Raw genomic sequence first — 23,633 nt, forward strand, 5'->3', positions numbered from 1 at the left:
AGGCTCAGCCTCAAAGTGGTGCACAGAGCGCACCTGACCAGAACCCGAATGAGCAGGTTCTTCCCGGAGGTGGAGGACAAATGTGAACGGTGCCAGAGGGGCCCGGCCAACCACACCCACATGTTTTGGGCTTGTCCCAAGCTTGCTGGGTTCTGGGCAGCCTTCTCCGTGGGGGGTGAGGGTGAAGCAATGCCCAATAGTGGCAATCTTCGGGGTATCGAAGCAGCCAGAGCTACACATGGGGCAGGGGCCAACGCCCTCGCTTTCGCTTCCCTAATCGCACGCCGGAGAATCCTGTTCGGTTGGCGATCGGCAGCACCGCCCACAGCTGCCGACTGGCTCGCTGACCTCTCGGAATTTCTCCACCTGGAGAAGATTAAGTACGCCACCGGAGGGTCAGAGGACGGCTTCCTGGATACTTGGGGGGCAGTTTGTCGGCCTGTTCCAAAACCTGTTCGAGGCCCGCAACGGGGAGTAACCTAATAAGGATTTTTAAAAACCACCAAGATAGATGAGGTACCAAAAGACTGCGCAACCCGGGGGGGGGGGGGGTGGGTGGCGAAGGAAGGGGGGGGAACCATGAGAGATGGGAGGGGGCTATTCCCCCCTTTTTCTTTTCTAGCCACTCTGTCCGGAAAATTAAAAAAACACAGCCGAAGAGAGTTTAGCCACTCCATGGGGTGGTGGAGGGGGGGGGGGGGGGGTGACAACGGGGAAGGGGGAGGAACAATAGATCGATCCAGAGGGCAACAAAATGCACGTAGGGTCAATTACGCAAAGGACAAACTAAACCTCTCTGTATAATAAAGGAAATTAGCGCGGGTGAGAAAAATGCGCTGTGTATACATACAACTGCTTATAAATATGGGAAATGCCAAAAAAAAGATTTTTTTTTAAAAAGGGACTGCTGACCACTCAGAGGGCTGGCAGTTCAGCCGGGCCAATGGGAGTGGTGGTCAGTGATTGTACTGGGAAGAAGAGGACATCACAGAAGTAGCTCATTCGGCCAACAAGATAACCGAGTTCTCGGGATGCTGGGACCAGTCAGGCAGACCAACATCTTGTAACTTGTAACAAAATCATCTGTTGTTGCAAAAAATATTCCAATTATTTTTCAATTCCTGCAGGATTACTTGAGGTGGAAAAGACAACACATGGACCAAGACCAGGTAAACATTCCATTCTTTTCTATTTAATTAATTCGCTCAATGTGGGCATCACTGACAAAGGTCAAAGAACAATACAGCACAGGAGCAGGCTCTTCGGCCTTCCAAGCCTGCACTGGTCATGATACAAACCTTGGCCAAAACCCTCACCACTTCCTTGTGCCGTATCCCTCTATACCCATCCTATCCATGTATTTGTCGAGATGTATTTTGAACGCCGTTAATGTATCTGCTTTCACAACCTCCCCTGGCAACGCGTTCCAGGCACTCAAACCTGCCTCTCACATCTCCTCTAAACATTGCCCCACATACCTCAATCCTATGCCCGCTAGTGACTGATATCTCCACCCTGGGAAAGACTGTCTGCCCATCCACTCTATCATTGCCTCTCATAATCTTGTACACCTCTATCACGTTGCCCCTCAACCTCCGTCGTTCTAGTGAAAACAGTCCGAGTCTATTCAGTCTGTCCGCATAACTAACACCCTCCAGACCAGGCAACATCCTGGTAAACCTCCTCTGCACCCTCCTCAAAGTCTCCACATCCTTCTGGTAGTGTGGCGACCAGAATTGTGTGCAATCCTCCAAGTGCACCCTTACCAAGGTTCTATACAACTGTAGCACGACTTGCCAGTTCTTATACTCAATGCTCCGTCTGATGAAGCCAAGCTTTCTTGACTACCTTGTCCACTTGTTTTACCAAGTTCAAGGATCTGTGGACCTGTATACCCAAATTTTTCTGACTTTCTATATTCCTAACACTTCTGCCATTTACTCTGTATTTCCCCTCTATGTTTGACCTGCCAAAATTTGGGTCCTGTCGTCTCGTGTTCCACATTTTTACCACACTTTGGGTGAATACGTTTTTCCTGAAACCAGCTGGGTTTTTTGATGGTAATTGACGATGGTTTCATGGGCATCATTAAACGTTTCATTCCAGATCTTTATGGAATTCAAATTTCCCCATCTGTAGAGGTGGGATTGGAACCCGGGTCCCCAGGGCAATATCTTAGGTTGCTGGTTTTACGAGACCAGTGACAATACCACTATGCATCCGCCTCCCCTTGGTGAGTGACATCCTCTTCTCTGTGGCACAAGGTTCAAGCCTCACTCCAGAGACTTCAGCACAACACTGTAACATTGATGGGTTTTGCATCTGACGCTATGTCACAGATGTTTACCCTGGAAATACCGAGCATGCTGCCACCTACAGGTACAGAGGACACTGCACCACTCAGAGGGCTGGCAGGTCAGCCGGGCCAATGGGAGGAGTGGTCAGTGCAGGATTGTACTGGGAAGAAGGGGACATCACAGAAGTAGCTCATTCGGCCAACAACATAACTGGGTTCTAACGCGATGTCACAGATGTTTACTCCGTAAACACCGAGCATGCTGCCACCTACAAGTACAGAGGACACTGCAGGTAGATGGTGGAGCTGCTAAAATGGGTTTTCCCATTGGCAGAGGCTGTCATAGAGGAATCTCAATGTAATTTCAGACAGAAAGTTACAACCCAAACAATGTGTGGGGTGGGGAAGGCCTCCACCTGCTTGTGAGCTGTGGTGACGACCCTTCCTTTGCCGTTTTTACAACACCCCTGGCTGCATTTTGAGCAGTCAGGCACCCAGTGAGTTGAACTGTGGCTCGCGTCCCTTAAAAGGGACTGCTGACCACTCAGAGGGCTGGCAGTTCAGCCGGGCCAATGGGAGTGGTGGTCAGTGCAGGATTGTACTGGGAAGAAGAGGACATCACAGAAGTAGCTCATTCGGTCAACATGATAACCGGGTTCTCGAGATGCTGCGACCAGTCAGGCAGACCAACATCTTGTAACTTGTAACAAAATCATCTGTTGTTACAATAAATATTCCAATTATCCTTCAATTCCTGCAGGATTAGTTGAGGTAGAAAGGCCAGGACATGTACGAAGACCAGGTAAACATTCAGTTCTTGTCTTTCTAAATCATTTGCGGGATGAACCATCCCTAACTGCCCTTGTCAAGGGGGTGGTGAGCTGAGTTCTTAAACCTTTGTCAGTCCATGTAGTGTAGGTACACCCACAGTGCTGTTAGGGAGGGAGTTCCAGGATTATGACCCAGTGACAGTGAAGGATCGGTGACTATATTTCCAAGTCAGGATGGTGAGTTACTTGGAGGGGAACTTCCAGGTGGTGGTGTTGCTCTTGACGGCTGGAATGGGAGCAGACGTGGGTTTGGACGATTCTGATAAGGAACCTTGGTGGGTTATAGACTCAGAGAGTTTTTAAAACCCAGAAAGAGGCCCTACGGCCCATAGTGGCCATCAAACACCTGTAGTGTATCTTGTCGGCGATACACACTGCTGCCACTTTCGTCGATGGTGGAGAGAGTGAATGTGGATGGGGAGTGGGGGGTGTCGTCCCAATGCTTCTGGGGGAGGGCACTTTGAAGCCTGTGGGGTCGGGGCACCCTGATGCTTGTGGCATGAGGTCACAGAAATGCGTTTAGCTGGAGATGCGAGAATCATGCAGCAATGGCAGGTCGTCCTGGTGATTGTGTGGGGTGGGGACAGCCTGCAGCTGCTTTTGGGGGGGTTGCACGAATTCTTGTGGGGAGGGGGTGTTGCCCCCTGAGCTTGTGTTGCTGGAGGCTCTAATAATTGTTTGCTTGTGAGGGAGCAGTTGTCATCCCGTGCTTGCCGGGGGGGGGGGGGGGGGGGGGGGGAGGTGCGGCAAGGGTGGGAAGTGTTGGATGAGGGAAGGGATGTGAGCCCCAATGCTGGTAACTTGTACTAGGTGAACAAAATCATCTGTTGTTAAAATAAGCGTTCCAATTATTCTTAAATTCCTACAGGATTACCTGTGGCAGAAAAGCCAGCATATGTACCAAAACCAGGTAAACATTCCAATCTTTTCTTTCTAATTAATTTGCTCAATGTGGGCGTCGCTGACAAAGATCAAAGAACAATACAGCACAGGAACAGGCCCTTCAGCCCTCCAAGCCTGTACCAGTCGTGATACCACCCTTGTGAGGTTGGGAGATTTTTTTAGTGGAGACCAGGGCACTATTTAAAGATGGTGTCCAAATCTCTCTCAGCCCCTGCCCCACCAGACTGACCGCAAAAACCAGCCTCCCAGATTTCTTTTGTACAGAATGCACTAAAATCTGGAGAGAAAACTGGGCTGTGCGGCTGGTGAGCTACACGCCGGTGTCCCTGCCTCAGCCTCCGCTGTGTACACTGAGGGGAAGATTCCACCTTTTCTGTCATCCAGCTTCCTCTCAAATACATCTGTGCTATTTGTCTCCTGTGGTAGCGAGTTCCACATTCTTACCACGCTTTGCGTAATCAGCTGGTCTCATTAGTAAGTTTGTGGATGATCCCAAGGTTGGCGGAGCGGCAGATAGTGCTGAGGATTGTCAGATATGGATAGGTTGAAGACTTGGGCAGAGAAATAGCAAATGGATTTTAATCCAGGCAAATGTGAGGTAATGCATTTTGGGAGGTCTAACATAGAGGGGAAATATAGAGTAAATGTCAGAACTCTTAGGAATATAGAAAGTCAGAGAGATCTGGGAGTACTGATCCACAGATCTTTGAAAGTGGCAACACAAGTGGACAAGGTAGTCCAGAAAGCATACGGAATGCTTGCCTTCATTGGACGGGGCATCGAGTATAAAATTCTGTCAAGTCATGCTACTGTTGTATAGAAACTTGGTAAGTTGTATAGAAACTTGGAATATTGCACACAATTCTGGTCGCCACTCTACCAGAAGGATGTGGAGGCTTTGGAGAGGGTGAAGAGGAGTTTTACCAGAATGTTGCCTGGTCTGGAGGGTGTTAGCTGTGTGGAGAGGCTGAATAGACCAAGATTGTTTTCATTAGAACGACAAAGGTTGATAGGTGATCTGATAGAAGCCTACAAGATAATGAGGGGCATGGACAGAGTGGATGGGCAGGCACTCTTTCCCAGGGTGGAGGGGTCAGTCACCAGGGAGCATAGGTTTAAGGTCCATGGGGCAAGGTTTAGAGGAGATGCGTGAGGCAGGTTTTTTACACAGAGGGTAGTTAATGGCTGGAACGCGTTGCCAGGGGAGGTTGTGGAAGCAGATACATTGACGGTGTTCCAAAGGCACCGAGACAAATACACGGATAGGATGGGTATAGAGGGATACGGCACTAAGAAGTGCTGAGAGACTTGGCAAAGGGTGGTATCCTGACCGATACAGGCTTAGAAGGCCGAAGAGCCTCTTCCCATGCTGTATTGGTCTTTGTTTTTCCTGAATTCCTTACAGGATTTATTAATGTTTCATTTTAATATATGACCTCTGGTTTTGAACTTCCCCAGAAATAAAAGCATTTTTTCCATGTCTTCTGCATCAAAACCTTTCATTATCATAAAGATCAGGAATAGGCCATTCCCAAGCTTTCTCTTTGCTTGGGCAAGATTCCCAACTTAAACTTTTCCTGATAATTATACCCTCTCAGCTCACGAACCATCATTTGCAGCTTCCCAGGTAATTTGTTGATCTGTTGTTGCTATCAGGCCCGTCAGTTGTGACTTGGTGAGTGACATCCTCTTCTCTGTGTCACAAGGTTCAAGCCTCACTCCAGACACTTGAGCACAACACTGTAACATTGATGGGTTTTGCATCTGACGTTATGTCACAGATGTTTACCCTGGAAATACCGAGCATGCTGCCACCTACAGGTACAGAGAACACTGCACCACTCAGAGGGCTGGCAGTTCAGCCGTGCCAATGGGAGGAGTGGTCAGTGCAGGATTGTACTGGGAAGAAGAGGACATCACAGAAGTAGCTCATTCGGCCAACAAGATAACCGGGTTCTCGAGATGCTGGGACCAGTCAGGCAGACCAATATCTTGTAATTTGTAATAGGTGAACAATATCCTCTGTTATTACAATAAATATTCCAATTATTCTTCAGTTCCTGCAGAATTACTTCAGGTAGAAAAGCCAGCATCTGTACCAAAACCAGGTAAACATGCAGTTCTCTTTTTAATTCATTCGCTCAATGTGGGGGTCCCTGTCAAAGATCAAAGAACAATGCAGCACAGGAACAGGCCCTTCAGCCCTCCAAGCCTATACCAGTCGTGATACCACCCTTGTGAGGTTGGAAGATTTTTTTAGTGGAGATCAGGGCACTATTTAAAGATGACATCCAAATCTCTGTCAGCCCCTGCCCCACCAGACTGACCGCAAAAACCAGCCTCCCAGATTTCTTTTGTACAGAATGCACTAAAATCTGGAGAGAAAACTGGGCTGTGCGGCTGGTGAGCTACACGCCGGTTTCCCTGCCTCAGCCTCCGCTGTGTACACTGAGGGGAAGATTCCACCTTTTCTGTCATCCAGCTTCCTCTCAAATACATCTGTGCTATTTGTCTCCTGTGGTAGCGAGTTCCACATTCTTACCACGCTTTGCGTAATCAGCTGGTCTCATTGGTAAGTTTCTGGATGATACCAAGGTTGGCGGAGCGGCAGATAGTGCTGAGGATTGTCAGATATGGATAGGTTGAAGACTTGGGCAGAGAAATAGCAAATGGAGTTTAATCCAGGCAAATGTGAGGTAATGCATTTTGGGAGGTCTAACATAGAGGGGAAATATAGAGTAAATGTCAGAACTCTTAGGAATCAAGAAAGTCAGAGAGATCTGGGAGTACTGATACACAGATCATTGAAAGAGGCACCACAAGTGGACAAGGTAGTCCAGAAAGCATACGGAATGCTTGCCTTCATTGGACGGGGCATCGAGTATAAAATTCTGTCAAGTCATGCTACTGTTGTATAGAAACTTGGTAAGTTGTATAGAAACTTGGAATATTGCGCGCAATTTTGGTCGCCACTCTACCAGAAGGATGTGGAGGCTTTGGAGACGGTGAAGAGGAGTTTTACCAGAATGTTGCCTGGCCTGGAGGGGGTTAGCTATGTGGAGAGGCTGAATAGACCAAGATTGTTTTCATTAGAACGACAAAGGTTGATAGGTGATCTGATAGAAGCCTACAAGATAATGAGGGGCATGGATAGAGTGGATGGGCAGGCACTCTTTCCCAGGGTGGAGGGGTCAGTCACCATAGGTTTAAGGTCCATGGGGCAAGGTTTAGAGGAGATGTGCAAGGCAGGTTTTTTACACAGAGGGTAGTTAGTGGCTGGAACGCGTTGCCAGGGGAGGTTGTGGAAGCAGATACATTAACGGTGTTCCAAAGGCACCGAGACAAATACACGGATAGGATGGGTATAGAGGGATACGGCACGAAGAAGTGCTGAGAGACTTGGCAAAGGGTGGTATCCTGACCGATACAGGCTTAGAGGGCCGAAGAGCCTCTTCCCATGCTGTATTGTTCTTTGTTTTCCTGAATTCCTTACAGGATTTATTAATGTTTCATTTTAATATATGGCCTCTGGTTTTGAACTTCCCCAGAAATAAAAGCATTTTTTCCATGTCTTCTGCATCAAAACCTTTCATTATCATAAAGATCAGGGATAGGCCATTCCCAAGCTTTCTCTTTGCTTGGGCAAGATTCCCAACTTAAACTTTTCCTGATAATTATACCCTCTCAGCTCACGAACCATCATTTGCAGCTTCCCAGGTAATTTGTTGATCTGTTGTTGCTATCAGACCCGTCAGTTGTGACTTGGTGAGTGACATCCTCTTCTCTGTGTCACAAGGTTCAAGCCTCACTCCAGACACTTGAGCACAACACTGTAACATTGATGGGTTTTGCATCTGACGTTATGTCACAGATGTTTACCCTGTAAATACCGAGCATGCTGCCACCTACAGGTACAGAGAACACTGCACCACTCAGAGGGCTGGCAGTTCAGCCGGGCCAATGGGAGGAGTGGTCAGTGCAGGATTGTACTGGGAAGAAGAGGACATCACAGAAGTAGCTCATTTGGCCAACAAGATAACTGGGTTCTCGAGATGCTGGGACCAGTCAGGCAGACCAATATCTTGTAATTTGTAATAGGTGAACAATATCCTCTGTTATTACAATAAATATTCCAATTATTCTTCAGCTCCTGCAGAATTACTTGAGGTAGAAACGCCAGCATATGTACCAAAACCAGGTAAACATTCAGTTCTCTTTTTAATTCATTCGCTCAATGTGGGCGTCGCTGTCAAAGATCAAAGAACAATACAGCACAGGAACAGGCCCTTCAGCCCTCCAAGCCTATACCAGTCGTGATACCACCCTTGTGAGGTTGGGAGATGTTTTTAGTGGAGATCAGGGCACTATTTAAAGATGGCGTCCAAATCTCTGTCAGCCCCTGCCCCACCAGACTGACCGCAAAAACCAGCCTCCCAGATTTCTTTTGTACAGAATGCACTAAAATCTGGAGAGAAAACTGGGCTGTGCGGCTGGTGAGCTACACGCCGGTGTCCCTGCCTCAGCCTCCGCTGTGTACACTGAGGGGAAGATTCCACCTTTTCTGTCATCCAGCTTTTCTCAAACACATCTGTGCTATTTGTCTCCTGTGGTAGCGAGTTCCACATTCTTACCACGCTTTGCGTAATCAGCTGGTCTCATTAGTAAGTTTGTGGATGATCCTAAGGTTGGCGGAGCGGCAGATAGTGCTGAGGATTGTCAGATTTGGATAGTTTGAAGACTTGGGCAGAGAAATAGCATATGGAGTTTAATCCAGGCAAATGTGAGGTAATGCATTTTGGGAGGTCTAACATAGAGGGGAAATATAGAGTAAATGTCAGAACTCTTAGGAATATAGAAAGTCAGAGAGATCTGGGAGTACTGATCCACAGATCTTTGAAAGTGGCAACACAAGTGGACAAGGTAGTCCAGAAAGCATACGGAATGCTTGCCTTCATTGGACGGGGCATCGAGTATAAAATTCTGTCAAGTCATGCTACTGTTGTATAGAAACTTGGTAAGTTGTATAGAAACTTGGAATATTGCGCACAATTCTGGTCGCCACTCTACCAGAAGGATGTGGAGGCTTTGGAGAGGGTGAAGAGGAGTTTTACCAGAATGTTGCCTGGTCTGGAGGGTGTTAGCTATATGGAGAGGCTGAATAGACCAAGATTGTTTTCATTAGAACGACAAAGGTTGATAGGTGATCTGATAGAAGCCTACAAGATAATGAGGGGCATGGATAGAATGGATGGGCAGGCACTCTTTCCCAGGGTGGAGGGGTCAGTCACCATAGGTTTAAGGTCCATGGGGCAAGGTTTAGAGGAGATGTGCAAGGCAGGTTTTTTACACAGAGGGTAGTTAGTGGCTGGAACGTGTTGCCAGGGGAGGTTGTGGAAGCAGATACATTAACGGCGTTCCAAAGGCACCCTGACAAATACACGGATAGGATGGGTATAGAGGGATACGGCACTAAGAAGTGCTGAGAGACTTGGCAAAGGGTGGTATCCTGACCGATACAGGCTTAGAGGGCCGAAGAGCCTCTTCCCATGCTGTATTGTTCTTTGTTTTTCCTGAATTCCTTACAGGATTTATTAATGTTTCATTTTAATATATGGCCTCTGGTTTTGAACTTCCCCAGAAATAAAAGCATTTTTTCCATGTCTTCTGCATCAAAACCTTTCATTATCATAAATGCCAGGAATAGGCCATTCCCAAGCTTTCTCTTTGCTTGGGCAAGATTCCCAACTTAAACTTTTCCTGATAATTATACCCTCTCAGTTCTGGAACCATCATTTTGCAGCTTCCCAGGTAATTTGTTGATCTGTTGTTGCTATCAGACCCGTCAGTTGTGACTTGGTGAGTGACATCCTCTTCTCTGTGGCACAAGGTTCAAGCCTCACTCCAGACACGTGAGCACAACACTGTAACATTGATGGGTTTTGCATCTAACGTTATGTCACAGATGTTTACCCTGGAAATACCGAGCATGCTGCCACCTACAGGTACAGAGGACACTGCCCACTCAGAGGGCTGGCAGTTCAGCCGGGCCAATGGGAGTGGTGGTCAGTGCAGGATTGTACTGGGAAGAAGAGGACATCACAGAAGTAGCTCATTCAGACAACAAGATAACTGGGTTCTCGAGATGCTGGGACCAGTCAGGCAGACCAATATCTTGTAATTTGTAATAGGTGAACAATATCCTCTGTTATTACAATAAATATTCCAATTATTCTTCAGTTCCTGCAGAATTACTTGAGGTAGAAAAGCCAGCATATGTACCAAAACCAGGTAAACATTCAGTTCTCTTTTTAATTCATTCGCTCAATGTGGGCGTCGCTGTCAAAGATCAAAGAACAATACAGCACAGGAACAGGCCCTTCAGCCCTCCAAGCCTATACCAGTCGTGATACCACCCTTGTGAGGTTGGAAGATTTTTTTAGTGGAGATCAGGGCACTATTTAAAGACGGTGTCCAAATCTCTGTCAGCCCCTGCCCCACCAGACTGACCGCAAAAACCAGCCTCCCAGATTTCTTTTGTACAGGATGCACTAAAATCTGGAGAGAAAACTGGGCTGTGCGGCTGGTGAGCTACACGCCGGTGTCCCTGCCTCAGCCTCCGCTGTGTACACTGAGGGGAAGATTCCACCTTTTCTGTCATCCAGCTTCCTCTCAAATACATCTGTGCTATTTGTCTCCTGTGGTAGCGAGTTCCACATTCTTACCACGCTTTGCGTAATCAGCTGGTCTCATTAGTAAGTTTGTGGATGATACCAAGGTTGGCGGAGCGGCAGATAGTGCTGAGGATTGTCAGATATGGATAGGTTGAAGACTTGGGCAGAGAAATAGCAAATGGAGTTTAATCCAGGCAAATGTGAGGTAATGCATTTTGGGATGTCTAACATAGAGGGGAAATATAGAGTAAATGTCAGAACTCTTAGGTATATAGAAAGTCAGAGAGATCTGGGAGTACTGATCCACAGATCATTGAAAGAGGCACCACAAGTGGACAAGGTAGTCCAGAAAGCATACGGAATGCTTGCCTTCATTGGACGGGGCATCGAGTATGAAATTCTGTCAAGTCATGCTACTGTTGTATAGAAACTTGGTAAGTTGTATAGAAACTTGGAATATTGCGCGCAATTCTGGTCGCCACTCTACCAGAAGGATGTGGAGGCTTTGGAGAGGGTGAAGAGGAGTTTTACCAGAATGTTGCCTGGTCTGGAGGGTGTTAGCTATGTGGAGAGGCTGAATAGACCAAGATTGTTTTCATTAGAACGACAAAGGTTGATAGGTGATCTGATAGAAGCCTACAAGATAATGAGGGGCATGGATAGAGTGGATGGGCAGGCACTCTTTCCCAGGGTGGAGGGGTCAGTCACCATAGGCTTAAGGTCCATGGGGCAAGGTTTAGAGGAGATGTGCAAGGCAGGTTTTTTACACAGAGGGTAGTTAGTGGCTGGAACGCGTTGCCAGGGGAAGTTGTGGAAGCAGATACATTAACGGTGTTCCAAAGGCACCTTGACAAATACACGGATAGGATGGGTATAGAGGGATACGGCACTAAGAAGTGCTAAGAGACTTGGCAAAGGGTGGTATCCTGCCCGATACAGGCTTAGAAGGCCGAAGAGCCTCTTCCCATGCTGTATTGTTCTTTGTTTTTCCTGAATTCCTTACAGGATTTATTAATGTTTCATTTTAATATATGACCTCTGGTTTTGAACTTCCCCAGAAATAAAAGCATTTTTTCCATGTCTTCTGCATCAAATCCTTTCATTATCATAAAGATCAGGAATAGGCCATTCCCAAGCTTTCTCTTTGCTTGGGCAAGATTCCCAACTTAAACTTTTCCTGATAATTGTACCCTCTCAGCTCACGAACCATCATTTGCAGCTTCCCAGGTAATTTGTTGATCTGTTGTTGCTATCAGACCCGTCAGTTGTGACTTGGTGAGTGACATCCTCTTCTCTGTGTCACAAGGTTCAAGCCTCACTCCAGACACTTGAGCACAACACTGTAACATTGATGGGTTTTGCATCTGACGTTATGTCACAGATGTTTACCCTGGAAATACCGAGCATGCTGCCACCTACAGGTACAGAGAACACTGCACCACTCAGAGGGCTGGCAGTTCAGCCGGGCCAATGGGAGGAGTGGTCAGTGCAGGATTGTACTGGGAAGAAGAGGACATCACAGAAGTAGCACATTCAGACAACAAGATAACTGGGTTCTCGAGATGCTGGGACCAGTCAGGCAGACCAATATCTTGTAATTTGTAATAGGTGAACAATATCCTCTGTTATTACAATAAATATTCCAATTATTCTTCAGCTCCTGCAGAATTACTTGAGGTAGAAAAGCCAGCATATGTACCAAAACCAGGTAAACATTCAGTTCTCTTTTTAATTCATTCGCTCAATGTGGGCGTCGCTGTCAAAGATCAAAGAACAATACAGCACAGGAACAGGCCCTTCAGCCCTCCAAGCCTGTACCAGTCGTGATGCCACCCTTGTGAGGTTGGGAGATTTTTTTAGTGGAGAACAGGGCACTATTTAAAGATTGCGTCCAAATCTCTGTCAGCCCCTGCCCCACCAGACTGACCGCAAAAACCAGCCTCCCAGATTTCTTTTGTAAAGGATGCACTAAAATCTGGAAAGAAAGCTGGGCTGTGCGGCTGGTGAGCTACACGCCGGTGTCCCTGCCTCAGCCTCCGCTGTGTACACTGAGGGGAAGATTCCACCTTTTCTGTCATCCAGCTTCCTCTCAAATACATCTGTGCTATTTGTCTCCTGTGGTAGCGAGTTCTACATTCTTACCACGCTTTGCGTAATCAGCTGGTCTCATTAGTAAGTTTGTGGATGATACCAAGGTTGGCGGAGCGGCAGATAGTGCTGAGGATTGTCAGATATGGATAGGTTGAAGACTTGGGCAGAGAAATAGCAAATGGAGTTTAATCCAGGAAAATGTGAGGGAATGCATTTTGGGAGGTCTAACATAGAGGGGAAATAGAGAGTAAATGTCAGATCTCTTAGGAATATAGAAAGTCAGAGAGATCTGGGAGTACTGATCCACAGACCATTGAAAGAGGCACCACAAGTGGACAAGGTAGTCCAGAAAGCATACGGAATGCTTGCCTTCATTGGACGGGGCATCGAGTATAAAATTCTGTCAAGTCATGCTACTGTTGTATAGAAACTTGGTAAGTTGTATAGAAACTTGGAATATTGCGCGCAATTCTGGTCGCCACTCTACCAGAAGGATGTGGAGGCTTTGGAGAGGGTGAAGAGGAGTTTTACCAGAATGTTGCCTGGTCTGGAGGGTGTTAGCTATGTGGAGAGGCTGAATAGACCAAGATTGTTTTCATTAGAACGACAAAGGTTGATAGGTGATCTGATAGAAGCCTACAAGATAATGAGGGGCATGGATAGAGTGGATGGGCAGGCACTCTTTCCCAGGGTGGAGGGGTCAGTCACCATAGGCTTAAGGTCCATGGGGCAAGGTTTAGAGGAGATGTGCAAGGCAGGTTTTTTACACAGAGGGTAGTTAGTGGCTGGAACGCGTTGCCAGGGGAAGTTGTGGAAGCAGATACATTAACGGTGTTCCAAAGGCACCTTGACAAATACACGGATAGGATGGGTATAGAGGGATACGGCACTAAGAAGTGCTAAGAGACTTGGCAAAGGGTGGTATCCTGCCCGATACAGGCTTAGAAGGCCGAAGAGCCTCTTCCCATGCTGTATTGTTCTTTGTTTTTCCTGAATTCCTTACAGGATTTATTAATGTTTCATTTTAATATATGACCTCTGGTTTTGAACTTCCCCAGAAATAAAAGCATTTTTTCCATGTCTTCTGCATCAAATCCTTTCATTATCATAAAGATCAGGAATAGGCCATTCCCAAGCTTTCTCTTTGCTTGGGCAAGATTCCCAACTTAAACTTTTCCTGATAATTGTACCCTCTCAGCTCACGAACCATCATTTGCAGCTTCCCAGGTAATTTGTTGATCTGTTGTTGCTATCAGACCCGTCAGTTGTGACTTGGTGAGTGACATCCTCTTCTCTGTGTCACAAGGTTCAAGCCTCACTCCAGACACTTGAGCACAACACTGTAACATTGATGGGTTTTGCATCTGACGTTATGTCACAGATGTTTACCCTGGAAATACCGAGCATGCTGCCACCTACAGGTACAGAGAACACTGCACCACTCAGAGGGCTGGCAGTTCAGCCGGGCCAATGGGAGGAGTGGTCAGTGCAGGATTGTACTGGGAAGAAGAGGACATCACAGAAGTAGCACATTCAGACAACAAGATAACTGGGTTCTCGAGATGCTGGGACCAGTCAGGCAGACCAATATCTTGTAATTTGTAATAGGTGAACAATATCCTCTGTTATTACAATAAATATTCCAATTATTCTTCAGCTCCTGCAGAATTACTTGAGGTAGAAAAGCCAGCATATGTACCAAAACCAGGTAAACATTCAGTTCTCTTTTTAATTCATTCGCTCAATGTGGGCGTCGCTGTCAAAGATCAAAGAACAATACAGCACAGGAACAGGCCCTTCAGCCCTCCAAGCCTGTACCAGTCGTGATGCCACCCTTGTGAGGTTGGGAGATTTTTTTAGTGGAGAACAGGGCACTATTTAAAGATTGCGTCCAAATCTCTGTCAGCCCCTGCCCCACCAGACTGACCGCAAAAACCAGCCTCCCAGATTTCTTTTGTAAAGGATGCACTAAAATCTGGAAAGAAAGCTGGGCTGTGCGGCTGGTGAGCTACACGCCGGTGTCCCTGCCTCAGCCTCCGCTGTGTACACTGAGGGGAAGATTCCACCTTTTCTGTCATCCAGCTTCCTCTCAAATACATCTGTGCTATTTGTCTCCTGAGGTCGCGAGTTCCACATTCTTACCACGCTTTGCGTAATCAGCTGGTCTCATTAGTAAGTTTGTGGATGATACCAAGGTTGGCGGAGCGGCAGATAGTGCTGAGGATTGTCAGATATGGATAGGTTGAAGACTTGGGCAGAGAAATAGCAAATGGAGTTTAATCCAGGAAAATGTGAGGGAATGCATTTTGGGAGGTCTAACATAGAGGGGAAATAGAGAGTAAATGTCAGATCTCTTAGGAATATAGAAAGTCAGAGAGATCTGGGAGTACTGATCCACAGACCATTGAAAGAGGCACCACAAGTGGACAAGGTAGTCCAGAAAGCATACGGAATGCTTGCCTTCAATGGACGGGGCATCGAGTATAAAATTCTGTCAAGTCATGCTACTGTTGTATGGAAACTTGGTAAGTTGTATAGAAACTTGGAATATTGCGCGCAATTCTGGTCGCCACTCTACCAGAAGGATGTGGACCTTTGGAGAGGGTGAAGAGGAGTTTTACCAGAATGTTGCCTGGCCTGGAGGGTGTTAGCTATGTGGAGAGGCTGAATAGACCAAGATTGTTTTCATTAGAACGACAAAGGTTGATAGGTGATCTGATAGAAGCCTACAAGATAATGAGGGGCATGGATAGAGTGGATGGGCAGGCACTCTTTCCCAGGGTGGAGGGGTCAGTCACCATAGGTTTAAGGTCCATGGGGCAAGGTTTAGAGGAGATGTGCAAGGCAGGTTTTTTACACAGAGGGTAGTTACTGGCTGGAACGCGTTGCCAGGGGAGGTTGTGGAAGCAGATACATTAACGGTGTTCCAAAGGCACCTTGACAAATACACGGATAGGATGGGTATAGAGGGATACGGCACTAAGAAGTGCTGAGTGACTTGGCAAAGGGTGGTATCCTGACCGATACAGGCTTAGAGGGCCGAAGAGCCTCTTCCCATGCTGTATTGTTCTTTGTTTTCCTGAATTCCTTACAGGATTTATTAATGTTTCATTTTAATATATGGCCTCTGGTTTTGAACTTCCCCAGAAATAAAAGCATTTTTTCCATGTCTTCTGCATCAAAACCTTTCATTATCATAAAGATCAGGAATAGGCCATTCCCAAGCTTTCTCTTTGCTTGGGCAAGATTCCCAACTTAAACTTTTCCTGATAATTATACCCTCTCAGCTCACGAACCATCATTTGCAGCTTCCCAGGTAATTTGTTGATCTGTTGTTGCTATCAGACCCGTCAGTTGTGACTTGGTGAGTGACATCCTCTTCTCTGTGTCACAAGGTTCAAGCCTCACTCCAGACACTTGAGCACAACACTGTAACATTGATGGGTTTTGCATCTGACGTTATGTCACAGATGTTTACCCTGGAAATACCGAGCATGCTGCCACCTACAGGTACAGAGAACACTGCACCACTCAGAGGGCTGGCAGTTCAGCCGTGCCAATGTGAGGAGTGGTCAGTGCAGGATTGTACTGGGAAGAAGAGGACATCACAGAAGTAGCTCATTCGGCCAACAAGATAACTGGGTTCTCGAGATGTTGTGACCAGTCAGGCAGACCAATATCTTGTAATTTGTAATAGGTGAACAATATCCTCTGTTATTACAATAAATATTCCAATTATTCTTCAGTTCCTGCAGAATTACTTGAGGTAGAAAAGCCAGCATATGTACCAAAACCAGGTAAACATTCAGTTCTCTTTTTAATTCATTCGCTCAATGTGGGCGTCGCTGTCAAAGATCAAAGAACAATACAACACAGGAACAGGCCCTTCAGCCCTCCAAGCCTATACCAGTCGTGATACCACCCTTGTGAGGTTGGAAGATTTTTTTAGTGGAGATCAGGGCACTATTTAAAGACGGTGTCCAAATCTCTGTCAGCCCCTGCCCCACCAGACTGACCGCAAAAACCAGCCTCCCAGATTTCTTTTGTACAGGATGCACTAAAATCTGGAGAGAAAACTGGGCTGTGCGGCTGGTGAGCTACACGCCGGTGTCCCTGCCTCAGCCTCCGCTGTGTACACTGAGGGGAAGATTCCACCTTTTCTGTCATCCAGCTTCCTCTCAAATACATCTGTGCTATTTGTCTCCTGTGGTAGCGAGTTCCACATTCTTACCACGCTTTGCGTAATCAGCTGGTCTCATTAGTAAGTTTGTGGATGATACCAAGGTTGGCGGAGCGGCAGATAGTGCTGAGGATTGTCAGATATGGATAGGTTGAAGACTTGGGCAGAGAAATAGCAAATGGAGTTTAATCCAGGCAAATGTGAGGTAATGCATTTTGGGAGGTCTAACATAGAGGGGAAATATAGAGTAAATGTCAGAACTCTTAGGAATATAGAAAGTCAGAGAGATCTGGGAGTACTGATCCACAGATCATTGAAAGAGGCACCACAAGTGGACAAGGTAGTCCAGAAAGCATACGGAATGCTTGCCTTCATTGGACGGGGCATCGAGTATAAAATTCTGTCAAGTCATGCTACTGTTGTATAGAAACTTGGTAAGTTGTATAGAAACTTGGAATATTGCGCGCAATTCTGGTCGCCACTCTACCAGAAGGATGTGGAGGCTTTGGAGAGGGTGAAGAGGAGTTTTACCAGAATGTTGCCTGGTCTGGAGGGTGTTAGCTATGTGGAGAGGCTGAATAGACCAAGATTGTTTTCATTAGAACGACAAAGGTTGATAGGTGATCTGATAGAAGCCTACAAGATAATGAGGGGCATGGATAGAGTGGATGGGCAGGCACTCTTTCCCAGGGTGGAGGGGTCAGTCACCATAGGTTTAAGGTCCATGGGGCAAGGTTTAGAGGAGATGTGCAAGGCAGGTTTTTTACACAGAGGGTAGTTAGTGGCTGGACCGCGTTGCCAGTGGAGGTTGTGGAAGCAGATACATTAACGGTGTTCCAAAGGCACCAAGACAAATACACGGATAGGATGGGTATAGAGGGATACGGCACTAAGAAGTGCTGAGAGACTTGGCAAAGGGTGGTATCCTGACCGATACAGGCTTAGAGGGCCGAAGAGCCTCTTCCCATGCTGTATTGTTCTTTGTTTTCCTGAATTCCTTACAGGATTTATTAATGTTTCATTTTAATATATGGCCTCCGGTTTTGAACTTCCCCAGAAATAAAAGCATTTTTTCCATGTCTTCTCCATCAAAACCTTTCATTATCATAAAGATCAGGAATAGGCCATCCCAAGCTTTCTCTTTGCTTGGGCAAGATTCCCAACTTAAACTTTTCCTGATAATTATACCCTCTCAGTTCTGGAACCATCATTTTGCAGCTTCCCAGGTAATTTGTTGATCTGTTGTTGCTATCAGACCCGTCAGTTGTGACTTGGTGAGTGACATCCTCTTCTCTGTGGCACAAGGTTCAAGCCTCACTCCAGACACGTGAGCACAACACTGTAACATTGATGGGTTTTGCATCTAACGTTATGTCACAGATGTTTACCCTGGAAATACCGAGCATGCTGCCACCTACAGGTACAGAGGACACTGCACCACTCAGAGGGCTGGCACTTCAGCCGGGCCAATGGGAGTGGTGGTCAGTGCAGGATTGTACTGGGAAGAAGAGGACATCACAGAAGTAGCTCATTCGGCCAACAAGATAACTGGGTTCTCGAGATGCTGGGACCAGTCAGGCAGACCAATATCTTGTAATTTGTAACAGGTGAACAATATCCTCTGTTATTACAATAAATATTCCAATTATTCTTCAGTTCCTGCAGAATTACTTGAGGTAGAAAAGCCAGCATATGTACCAAAACCAGGTAAACATTCAGTTCTCTTTTTAATTCATTCGCTCAATGTGGGCGTCGCTGTCAAAGATCAAAGAACAATACAGCACAGGAACAGGCCCTTCAGCCCTCCAGGCCTATACCAGTCGTGATACCACCCTTGTGAGGTTGGGAGATTTTTTTTAGTGGAGATCAGGGCACTATTTAAAGATGGTGTCCAAATCTCTGTCAGCCCCTGCCCCACCAGACTGACCGCAAAAACCAGCCTCCCAGATTTCTTTTGTACAGAATGCACTAAAATCTGGAGAGAAAACTGGGCTGTGCGGCTGGTGAGCTACACGCCGGTGTCCCTGCCTCAGCCTCCGCTGTGTACACTGAGGGGAAGATTCCACCTTTCCTGTCATCCAGCTTCCTCTCAAACACATCTGTGCTATTTGTCTCCTGTGGTAGCGAGTTCCACATTCTTACCACGCTTTGCGTAATCAGCTGGTCTCATTAGTAAGTTTGTGGATGATCCCAAGGTTGGCGGAGCGGCAGATAGTGCTGAGGATTGTCAGATATGGATAGGTTGAAGACTTGGGCAGAGAAATAGCAAATGGAGTTTAATCCAGGCAAATGTGAGGTAATGCATTTTGGGAGGTCTAACATAGAGGGGAAATATAGAGTAAATGTCAGAACTCTTAGGAATATAGAAAGTCAGAGAGATCTGGGAGTACTGATCCACAGATCTTTGAAAGTGGCAACACAAGTGGACAAGGTAGTCCAGAAAGCATACGGAATGCTTGCCTTCATTGGACGGGGCATCGAGTATAAAATTCTGTCAAGTCATGCTACTGTTGTATAGAAACTTGGTAAGTTGTATAGAAACTTGGAATATTGCGCACAATTCTGGTCGCCACTCTACCAGAAGGATGTGGAGGCTTTGGAGAGGGTGAAGAGGAGTTTTACCAGAATGTTGCCTGGTCTGGAGGGTGTTAGCTATGTGGAGAGGCTGAATAGACCAAGATTGTTTTCATTAGAACGACAAAGGTTGATAGGTGATCTGATAGAAGCCTACAAGATAATGAGGGGCATGGATAGAGTGGATGGGCAGGCACTCTTTCCCAGGGTGGAGGGGTCAGTCACCATAGGTTTAAGGTCCATGGGGCAAAGTTTAGAGGAGATGTGCAAGGCAGGTTTTTTACACAGAGGGTAGTTAGTGGCTGGAACGCGTTGCCAGGGGAGGTTGTGGAAGCAGATACATTGACGGTGTTCCAAAGGCACCGAGACAAATACACGGATAGGATGGGTATAGAGGGATACGGCACTAAGAAGTGCTGAGAGACTTGGCAAAGGGTGGTATCCTGCCCGATACAGGCTTAGAAGGCCGAAGAGCCTCTTCCCATGCTGTATTGTTCTTTGTTTTTCCTGAATTCCTTACAGGATTTATTAATGTTTCATTTTAATATATGACCTCTGGTTTTGAACTTCCCCAGAAATAAAAGCATTTTTTTCCATGTCTTCTGCATCAAATCCTTTCATTATCATAAAGATCAGGAATAGGCCATTCCCAAGCTTTCTCTTTGCTTGGGCAAGATTCCCAACTTAAACTTTTCCTGATAATTATACCCTCTCAGCTCACGAACCATCATTTGCAGCTTCCCAGGTAATTTGTTGATCTGTTGTTGCTATCAGACCCGTCAGTTGTGACTTGGTGAGTGACATCCTCTTCTCTGTGTCACAAGGTTCAAGCCTCACTCCAGACACTTGAGCACAACACTGTAACATTGATGGGTTTTGCATCTGACGTTATGTCACAGATGTTTACCCTGGAAATACCGAGCATGCTGCCACCTACAGGTACAGAAAACACTGCACCACTCAGAGGGCTGGCAGTTCAGCCGGGCCAATGGGAGGAGTGGTCAGTGCAGGATTGTACTGGGAAGAAGAGGACATCACAGAAGTAGCTCATTCAGACAACAAGATAACTGGGTTCTCGAGATGCTGGGACCAGTCAGGCAGACCAATATCTTGTAATTTGTAATAGGTGAACAATATCCTCTGTTATTACAATAAATATTCCAATTATTCTTCAGTTCCTGCAGAATTACTTGAGGTAGAAAAGCCAGCATATGTACCAAAACCAGGTAAACATTCAGTTCTCTTTTTAATTCATTCGCTCAATGTGGGCGTCGCTGTCAAAGATCAAAGAACAATACAGCACAGGAACAGGCCCTTCAGCCCTCCAAGCCTGTACCAGTCGTGATGCCACCCTTGTGAGGTTGGGAGATGTTTTTAGTGGAGATCAGGGCACTATTTAAAGATGGCGTCCAAATCTCTGTCAGCCCCTGCCCTACCAGACTGACCGCAAAAACCAGCCTCCCAGATTTCTTTTGTACAGGATGCACTAAAATCTGGAAAGAAAACTGGGCTGTGCGGCTGGTGAGCTACACGCCGGTGTCCCTGCCTCAGCCTCCGCTGTGTACACTGAGGGGAAGATTCCACCTTTTCTGTCATCCAGCTTCCTCTCAAATACATCTGTGCTATTTGTCTCCTGTGGTAGCGAGTTCCACATTCTTACCACGCTTTGCGTAATCAGCTGGTCTCATTAGTAAGTTTGTGGATGATCCCAAGTTTGGCGGAGCGGCAGATAGTGCTGAGGATTGTCAGATATGGATAGGTTGAAGATATGGGCAGAGAAATAGCAAATGGAGTTTAATCCAGGCAAATGTGAGGTAATGCATTTTGGGAGGTCTAACATAGAGGGGAAATATAGAGTAAATGTCAGAACTCATAGGAATATAGAAAGTCAGAGAGATCTGGGATTACTGATCCACAGACCTTTGAAAGTGGCAACACAAGTGGACAAGGTAGTCCAGAAAGCATACGGAATACTTGCCTTCATTGGACGGGGCATCGAGTATAAAATTCTGTCAAGTCATGCTACTGTTGTATAGAAACTTGGTAAGTTGTATAGAAACTTGGAATATTGCGCACAATTCTGGTCGCCACTCTACCAGAAGGATGTGGAGGCTTTGGAGAGGGTGAAGAGGAGTTTTACCAGAATGTTGCCTGGTCTGGAGGGTGTTAGCTATGTGGAGAGGCTGAATAGACCAAGATTGTTTTCATTAGAACGACAAAGGTTGATAGGTGATCTGATAGAAGCCTACAAGATAATGAGGGGCATGGATAGAATGGATGGGCAGGCACTCTTTCCCAGGGTGGAGGGGTCAGTCACCATAGGTTTAAGGTCCATGGGGCAAGGTTTAGAGGAGATGTGCAAGGCAGGTTTTTTACACAGAGGGTAGTTAGTGGCTGGAACGCGTTGCCAGGGGAGGTTGTGGAAGCAGATACATTAACGGCGTTCCAAAGGTACCGAGACAAATACACGGATAGGATGGGTATAGAGGGATACGGCACTAAGAAGTGCTGAGAGACTTGGCAAAGGGTGGTATCCTGACTGATACAGGCTTAGAAGGCCGAAGAGCCTCTTCCCATGCTGTATTGTTCTTTGTTTTTCCTGAATTCCTTACAGGATTTGTTAATGTTTCATTTTAATATATGGCCTCTGGTTTTGAACTTCCCCAGAAATAAAAGCATTTTTTCCATGTCTTCTGCATCAAAGCCTTTCATTATCATAAAGATCTCTGATAGGCCATTCCCAAGCTTTCTCTTTGCTTGGGCAAGATTCCCAACTTAAACTTTTCCTGATAATTATACCCTCTCAGCTCACGAACCATCATTTGCAGCTTCCCAGGTAATTTGTTGATCTGTTGTTGCTATCAGACCCGTCAGTTGTGACTTGGTGAGTGACATCCTCTTCTCTGTGTCACAAGGTTCAAGCCTCACTCCAGACACTTGAGCACAACACTGTAACATTGATGGGTTTTGCATCTGACGTTATGTCACAGATGTTTACCCTGGAAATACCGAGCATGCTGCCACCTACAGGTACAGAGAACACTGCACCACTCAGAGGGCTGGCAGTTCAGCCGGGCCAATGGGAGTGGTGGTCAGTGCAGGATTGTACTGGGAAGAAGAGGACATCACAGAAGTAGCTCATTCGGCCAACAAGATAACTGGGTTCTCGAGATGCTGGGACCAGTCAGGCAGACCAATATCTTGTAATTTGTAATAGGTGAACAATATCCTCTGTTATTACAATAAATATTCCAATTATTCTTCAGTTCCTGCAGAATTACTTGAGGTAGAAAAGCCAACATGTGTACCAACACCAGGTAAACATTCCAATCTTTTCTTTCTAATTAATTTGCTCAATGTGGGCGTCGCTGACAAAGATCAAAGAACAATACAGCACAGGAACAGGCCCTTCAGCCCTCCAAGCCTGTACCAGTCGTGATGCCACCCTTGTGAGGTTGGGAGATTTTTTTAGTGGCGATCAGGGCACTATTTAAAGATGGCATCCAAATCTCTGACAGCCCCTGCCCCACCAGACTGACCGCAAAAACCCGCCTCCCAGATTTCTTTTGTACAGAATGCACTAAAATCTGGAGAGAAAACTGGGCTGTGCGGCTGGTGAGCTACACGCCGGTGTCCCTGCCTCAGCCTCCGCTGTGTACACTGAGGGGAAGATTCCACCTTTTCTGTCATCCAGCTTCCTCTCAAATACATCTGTGCTATTTGTCTCCTGTGGTAGCGAGTTCCACATTCTTACCACGCTTTGCGTAATCAGCTGGTCTCATTAGCAAGTTTGTGGATGATACCAAGGTTGGCGGAGCGGCAGATAGTGCTGAGGATTGTCAGATATGGATAGTTTGAAGACTTGGGCAGAGAAAGAGCATATGGAGTTTAATCCAGGCAAATGTGAGGTAATGCATTTTGGGAGGTCTAACATAGAGGGGAAATATAGAGTAAATGTCAGAACTCTTAGGAATATAGAAAGTCAGAGAGATCTGGGAGTACTGATCCACAGATCTTTGAAAGTGGCAACACAAGTGGACAAGGTAGTCCAGAAAGCATACGGAATGCTTGCCTTCATTGGACGGGGC

The 23,633-nt window shown here is 46.4% G+C and overlaps 1 protein-coding gene across 9 annotated transcripts in view; it reads left to right on the top strand.

Moving 5' to 3' along the window:
- LOC140421308 (uncharacterized) overlaps window positions 1–23,633 on the top strand; it is an 834,768-nt gene that overhangs the window by 494,803 nt on the left and 316,332 nt on the right. For 5 of the 9 annotated variants that reach the window (XM_072505936.1, XM_072505941.1, XM_072505940.1 and 2 more), the window contains exons 33-44: window positions 1,128–1,169; window positions 3,057–3,098; window positions 3,995–4,036; window positions 6,087–6,137; window positions 8,177–8,227; window positions 10,267–10,317; window positions 12,358–12,408; window positions 14,449–14,499; window positions 16,538–16,588; window positions 18,628–18,678; window positions 20,721–20,771; window positions 22,812–22,862. In XM_072505936.1, the coding sequence (XP_072362037.1) occupies window positions 1,128–1,169; window positions 3,057–3,098; window positions 3,995–4,036; window positions 6,087–6,137; window positions 8,177–8,227; window positions 10,267–10,317; window positions 12,358–12,408; window positions 14,449–14,499; window positions 16,538–16,588; window positions 18,628–18,678; window positions 20,721–20,771; window positions 22,812–22,862 (585 nt within the window). The remainder of the gene's footprint in view (window positions 1–1,127; window positions 1,170–3,056; window positions 3,099–3,994; window positions 4,037–6,086; window positions 6,138–8,176; window positions 8,228–10,266; window positions 10,318–12,357; window positions 12,409–14,448; window positions 14,500–16,537; window positions 16,589–18,627; window positions 18,679–20,720; window positions 20,772–22,811; window positions 22,863–23,633) is intronic. The other 4 variants (XM_072505938.1, XM_072505939.1, XM_072505937.1 and 1 more) reach the window with 4 other exon arrangements.

The sequence above is a fragment of the Scyliorhinus torazame genome, chromosome 5 (genome assembly GCF_047496885.1).
Source record: "Scyliorhinus torazame isolate Kashiwa2021f chromosome 5, sScyTor2.1, whole genome shotgun sequence".
NCBI classification, from domain to species: Eukaryota; Metazoa; Chordata; class Chondrichthyes; order Carcharhiniformes; family Scyliorhinidae; genus Scyliorhinus; species Scyliorhinus torazame.